The sequence below is a fragment of the Herpailurus yagouaroundi genome, unplaced genomic scaffold, assembly GCF_014898765.1.
Source record: "Herpailurus yagouaroundi ecotype Mexico unplaced genomic scaffold, PumYag 192, whole genome shotgun sequence".
In the NCBI taxonomy this organism is placed as follows: domain Eukaryota; kingdom Metazoa; phylum Chordata; class Mammalia; order Carnivora; family Felidae; genus Herpailurus; species Herpailurus yagouaroundi.
Genome location: NW_024412423.1, coordinates 11,403,862 through 11,410,409, shown reverse-complemented (window position 1 = coordinate 11,410,409; position 6,548 = coordinate 11,403,862). Strand labels below are relative to the sequence as shown.

The window sequence follows — 6,548 nt, the reverse complement described above, 5'->3', positions numbered from 1 at the left end:
CATTACTAAATATGAAGACTTACTATAAAGCTATTTTCATTAAGACAATGTGATACTGGCGCGAAGATAGACAAAGATGTCAGGTGGACAGAAGAGAGGGCCTACAAGCAGATCCATGCATGGAGAGACACTTGTTCCATGACAGAAGTAGCATTACAGAGCAGTTAGTAAAGGAGACTTTCCAAAAAATTGTGCCGGGATAAGTGGATATTCCTAGGGTGGGAAAATGGAATTTCATCCCTACCTTGTGCTATGCACCAAAATAGCTATGTGCAAAAACATAGATGCATTTCACCAGCATAAATTTGAGCAAAAGAATACATGCTATGAGATTCCAACTAAACGAAGTTAAAAAACTAAAGAAAACCATAACGTAAGAAGTCGGGATTGTGGTTCCCATTTGGGGGAAAGAAAGTGTTAGTAACTGGCAGCAGGTACAAGGGGAGTTTTCAAGGAACTGTTGACTATTCCATCTCTTTGGGGGCAGACAGTTCTAGTGGTGTTTTTGTTGTGATAATTCATTGATTTTCATTCTGTGCACTTTTATTTGTATTAACCTTCTCAATACAGTGATTTTTTTTTTTTTTTTTTTTTTTTTAAGCAGGCTCCATGCCAAGCACGGAGCCCAACACCAAGCTTGAACTCACCACTCTGAGATCAAGACCCTGAGATCAAGAGTCAGAAGCTTAACTAGGGGCGCCTGGGTGGCGCAGTGGGTTCAGCGTCCGACTTCAGCCAGGTCACGATCTCGCGGTCCGTGAGTTCGAGCCCCGCGTCGGGCTCTGGGCTGATGGCTCAGAGCCTGGAGCCTGTTTCCGATTCTGTGTCTCCCTCTCTCTCTGCCCCTCCCCCGTTCATGCTCTGTCTCTCTGTGTCCCAAAAATAAATAAAAACGTTGAAAAAAAAATTAAAAAAAAAAATTAAAAAAATGAAAAAAAAATAAATTAATTAAAAAAAAGAGTCAGAAGCTTAACTGACTGAGCCACCCAAATGCCGCACAATAAAGTGATTTTTAAAACGTAGGTAGACAGATTCATCCACTGAACAAATATTTAGTGAGAAATCACTATATGCCAGACATTGTATTAGGTCTGTGTCATCAACAGGAGTAAAAGCAGGTATGCTCCCTGCTCTGGTAATGCTTACCTTCTGATAACAGAGTCAGACAAAAGCGATTACAGTCATGAGTGAGATAAACAAATACAAGCATTCCGTGTGGTAAGTGCTCTGATACGCTTAGATTGCTACAATTTATATACAAGAAGGGTGACTTTATTGGGGGCGAGAGGTTATGAGGAAAGCCACTAGATCTTTCACTGGACTCAACTATTAAAGTAATTCAGAAGTGTTCTACCTGCCCCTCTAAAGTAGAAGTCACTCCTTTTATACATAAGAAATGGTCCCAGTTTAATTTTAGATCTACACTTACACAGAGGAATCCTATCTGCTTACTCAAGGAAAATCTTGGTTTGAAAGTCATGGCACCAGCCACTCGGAAAACCAAGACAGGGGCACCTGGCTGGCTCAGTTGGTTAAGCAGCATCTCCTGGTTCCTGAGTTGGAGCCCCACGTGCTGACAGCTCTGAGCCTGGAACCTGCTTTGGATTCTGTGTCTCCTTCTCCCTCTGCCCCTCCCCAGCTCACGCTGGCGTGCTCTGTCTCTCAAAAATAAACATTAAAAAAAAAGAGAGAGAGGAAAAAAACCCCAAGAGAATATTATTCTTAATTTGCAGTTAATTTTGGAGCTATTACTCTAAAACTTTAAAAGTCCTTTGAAGCCCTAATTCAGAAAGCACTGAGCTTTAAAATAACATTTTCCTGATTATAAAGTACTTACATGCTCGGTATAGAACACCTGGGAAATCAGAAAATTACAAAGAAAGCAAAAATCCCTAATCCTGTCACCAGAGCTACCGTAAATATTGTGGTACGTTTCTCACCGTTAAAAAAAAAAAAAAAAAAAAAAAAAAAAAAAATTATTTATTTATTTTTAAAAAATATTACAAAATTTCCATGTGATTCTGCAACCGGAGTTTTCCATTAAAGGATATAACGAGCTTTCCCCATATCATGAAATAATCTTCCTAAACCTACTTTTAAGTTTGTAAAAGTTGTATCTCCAACTTGCATCATCTCAGTGAAGGGTCGTTCATCACGTGCAATCGAGTCACCACATCCAGGGCTCCCAAAGCTCTGAGAGACGTCCAAACCTTTAAGCTAAAGTCTTGGATGGAACACGGGAAGCCGGCAGGCGCGTCGGGGGCTCTTCCTCGGGTGTCGCCTCACCCACGAGGACCCTTCCGCAGAGACCCGGCCGCGCGCAAGTTGCCAGGCGGCCCCGCAGCGCGGGGAGTACTGAACTTTGCGGCAGGGTCAACGCGCTCTTACGCCGTAGGTTGCCGGAGATGCCCCGCGCGCCCTCTGCAGCTCTCGGGCGTCGAGGGGCCGCGCCTCCCCCCGGGCCCCGCGGGCTCGCTTGGACCCCCGGCGCCCCGCGCACCCGCCGCAGGGACGGCCGTCGGCCCCTGCTGCGCCCTCCCCGGCGCTCCGCCCCCAATCCCCAGCGGGTCGCCGGGCTGAACTGCGGAGGGGCGCGCCCCAGGTTCCGGCCCTGCCCCGACCGCCCCATCCCATCCCCCCCGCCTCCACCCGCCCCCCCCAACCCGGGAGCGCGCAGGCGCAGCCGCCCGGGAATCCGGCCAACGGTCCCGGAGACTGCGGTGGCGCCCGAGCCGCTGCCGCCGCTGCCACCGCTCGCCATGGGCCCGGGTCCCCGGCTGCTGCTACCTCTCGCGCTCTGCGTGGGGCTCGGCGCGCTCGTGCCTTCTGCGGGGGCCTCGCGCGTCGGCAGGCGAGGCCCCTCGGTGACGGCCAAGGTGATCGAGCGGCGGGCAGCAACTTGCCTTCGTGCGCGCCGGGGGGATGGGGGAACTTCGGGGACTGGGTCCTCAGAGTCCGCGGCGGCGAGGAGGGGGCTTCCCGGGCGCAGGCGAAGCGAGGCGGCCGCGGGGCTGGGGTGGGGGGGGGGGAGGGGGCTGTCGGCGCGCGGGGGCGGCGCTGTCCCGGGAGACTTGGGGGCGCTGGGCCGAGCTGTTTGAACTGAGTCCCCCGGGCGGGTGGTCGGGTCCGACGTGACCTGCCGGGGGGCTAGAGGAAGCTTCCGGAACTATTGGGCCCTTTCTCCAGGAAGGAGCCGGCCCGAGTACTTCCTTCGGCGTGGCGGGGACTCGGGAACAGGAGGAGGAAAAGAATGCTGATTGGGGCGGGCGCAAGAGGCGCGCTCTGAGCCGCGGGGGCGCAGTGGGCAGCCGCCGCCGCTGTCACCCGGGCCTGGGGGCGGGGGGAGGGGGGGGTCCCGGGGCCAGCCTCTGCGCAGGAGTGTGCGGGTCGGCTTTACGTGCACTGCTCTAGAGACCTACTGGCCTCCTGTATTTAGGAACCGTGGTCCTCCCGCTGGGGGTGGGGAGGGAGAGGTGTGCTTTTAGACTTAGACTTTTTTCGACTTTGGACCCTGAGCTTGGGATGGGACTAGCTCTGCCAGCCTTTTAAAATCTCTATCGGGAATGGAGGGGCAGGGGGAGGGCAGTGATTATCTACCATGAACTGTTTCTCTCCACTTTAAGCTCTTTTTTTTTTTTTTTCAGCATATTTACCCAGGCTAGAAGATAATGGGAGGGTGCAGAGAGCGAGGGAGGAAGGGAGGGAATGGTTTGGTGCCCTTGATCACCACTTCTGGAAAAACCCACTGGCAGCAGTGTCTTGGAATCTGGAAGGAGGGGCAGCTGCTAGTGGTTTTAACGATAAAGCTGGTGTTTGCCAGTGGAAATGATACTGTGGAGCTGGTGGCAGAGTGCCTAAATCCTCCACCACAGACCCCACGCGAGGTGGTGGGGTGGGGAGAGGGAGAGCACCCCAACATCTGATGTAGCCCTAGAGTGAACAGAAAGGCCATACCGTGCTGCGGGTGCGTGTGTGAAAGAGAGAAACTTAGCCCGATTGTTTTGAGCACCGATTTCACTTCCAGCCTCTCCATGTTTTGGGCTGATCTGATTTTTTTTTTTTTTTTTTTTTGAAGTGACACTGACAAGATTTGCCCACGGTTTAGAAGGGAGTGGGGGATACGAAGTAAACTGCCAGCTGAGATAGAAGTTTGTCAGTTAGGTATGAATTTCAGATAAACCGTGAACAGTTTCTTAGTGTGAGCATATCACTGGCAGCACTGGGGAACAGACTTGGCCAGAGAAGCTTTAAAACCTAACAGTACGGTCACCCACCGCAGAGCAAGTGAATCAGGACGTCTGGAGATGTGTAGCCTGGGTTGGGAACTTCTAGAAGGGAGGCCAAGAGGGGAGGAAGCTGGTGGCTGCAGGAGGGGAAGATTTGGAGCCTCTTAGCCCCTAGGCTAGGGTGCTGTCACTGAGGAAGTTTGCATGCACTCTACTCTCAGAATTATTTTTTTTTTTATGTTTGTTTTTGAGAGAGAGAGCACAAGCGAGTGAGGAGCAGAGAGAGACAGAGACACAATCCAAAGCAAGCTCCAGGCTACGAGCTGTCAGCACAGAGCTGTGACGCGGGGCTGGAACTCACGAGCTGTGAGATCATGACCTGAGCCGAAGTCGGACGCTCAACTGACTGAGCCACCCAGGCGCCCCCACTCTCAGAATTTTTAATATATGTCATTTTCTTTCCTACCAAATTTATCATTAAATTCTAAAAGCTAATTGTGTAGGTGAGTCTTCTGCAGATTTGACCCTGTCGAATGGCTTTTTCAGTGGGCTTTTTAAAACAACTGAACCTACTGGAAAATAGAGACCTTAAAAACTCTCTGAGTCAGGAGAAGTAGATTAACTGGCACTAGTGTTTTCCCCATCAGTCTTTTTCCTTTCCGTCTGATTTCGTTTAAAAGTAGGAATCTGTTATAAGAGAGGTGGGAGGCGCTGTCACCCACAAGGCCTAAAGTGGCACTCACCGGCCACCGCCTCAGCCACCTGCTTAGCCCAGCCCGAGAGCCTCAGGTCCAGGCTCTGGCTCACTGGTCTCAAAATCCGCTGGATTGAGCAGCCCTGACTGTTTCAGCAGATGCCCTGGGGTGTGTGCAAGGTCAGGCACCTAGAGTGGGGAGAATAATGCTGCCATCTTCCTAACTGCCTCAATGGCACAGCATGCTGGCACTTTCTACAGCATAGAGGGGCCAAGTGGCTATGGCCTGGTGACCCTGGGCAGGTGATTTCCTGTGTGAGGCTCTGTTTCCTCCTCCTTAAGTGGAGACAGAGATACTATCTACCCTCCGGGCTTTTGTGTATTAGATGTGATAAAGCAGGTAAAGTGCTTAGCGGTGATTAAAAAGGCCAGTTGTTACTGTTATTCACGTTACCTTATTAATCTTCCTGTGAACTTGCAGCCCTGAAAGGAATGGTCATCTCCGGAACAGATCCTCCCTGCATCCTCCCTGGTTGCTCTGGAAAGGGAAGCAGGATTAACCCAACAGGGGTTTGGATCCGGCTCTGAGTGCCTCTTCCCTCTAACCTCTTTGCCCACCTCCAGTGGCCCATCATTTTCAAATGACTTTTCAAAAGTAGCCTTCAGGGATAAAAGAAATGACTGAGGTGCTTACTCTTGAAGGGCAGTGTGGAATTCAGATGCCACCTCAGCCAGGAAGCCCACCCTGATCTGCACAGATAGATAATCATCACCTCCAACCATAACATTTCATCTGTACTTGTCTTGTTATAAACCTGATTTCCCATTATGTTACACCTACTTATATAGACATTTTTTCTTTTCTTTGGGACTGTAGCCTCACCGCTTGTCTGCTTCTCAAGGGCACGCAGCAGTCAGAGATGATCTTAGGGTGATAGGGTCTGCCTTGGGTCCCCTCCACCCTCTGTCTACATGTGTGCCCTGGTCCTCCTGTAACATCACCTGGCATTGAACTAGTCACGTTTTGAGGACCCGCTCGAGCTGACGCTGTGCTAAGCACTGGGGACCTAAAAACACCATTTCTGCCCTTTAGGGGTCCCCTGCCTGGCCCGAGAGAGCCAGGATTAACCGCAGTCCAGTTAGGTGTAACCTGGGACTCCAGAGCTGGCTTTCCTGCTCCCGGCTGGGGAACCTTGGTCAATCACTGAGCCTCCCTCATCCTTACTTTTCTCGTGTGTTAATCGGTGATGACAGCACGTGCCCCTCGTCCAAGGATGTGGGAGGATCAATTATACGAGACATGTAGGCACAGTGCCGAGACACCACTGGCTAGGTCCTGTTTGTTTCCTTCCCTCTCTCTCCTCCTCCTCTCCCTCCTCCCTCTCCTCCTCTCCCCTCCCTCCCCCTCTACTCCTCCTCCTCTCCCCTCCCTCCTTCTCTTCTTGTTCTTCCCTCTTCCCCCTCTACTCCTCCCCCTCCTCCCTCTCCTCCCCCTCCTCCTCCTCTTCCCTCCCTCCCCCTCCTTCTCTTCTTGTTCTTCCCTCTCCTCCCCCTCTACTCCCCCCTCTTCTCCCCCTCCTCCCCTCCTCCCCTTCCCCCTCCCCCCTCCCCCTCCTCTTCCCCCCCCC

General features: G+C 51.8%; 1 protein-coding gene across 1 annotated transcript in view; it reads left to right on the top strand.

Moving 5' to 3' along the window:
* Positions 1-2,680: 2,680 nt before the first annotated feature.
* PPIC (peptidylprolyl isomerase C) overlaps positions 2,681-6,548 on the top strand; it is a 12,610-nt gene continuing 8,742 nt past the window's right edge. Inside the window, exon 1 of the mRNA XM_040444332.1 lies at positions 2,681-2,876. Coding sequence (XP_040300266.1) covers positions 2,760-2,876 — 117 coding nt within the window. The 5' untranslated portion in view covers positions 2,681-2,759. The remainder of the gene's footprint in view (positions 2,877-6,548) is intronic.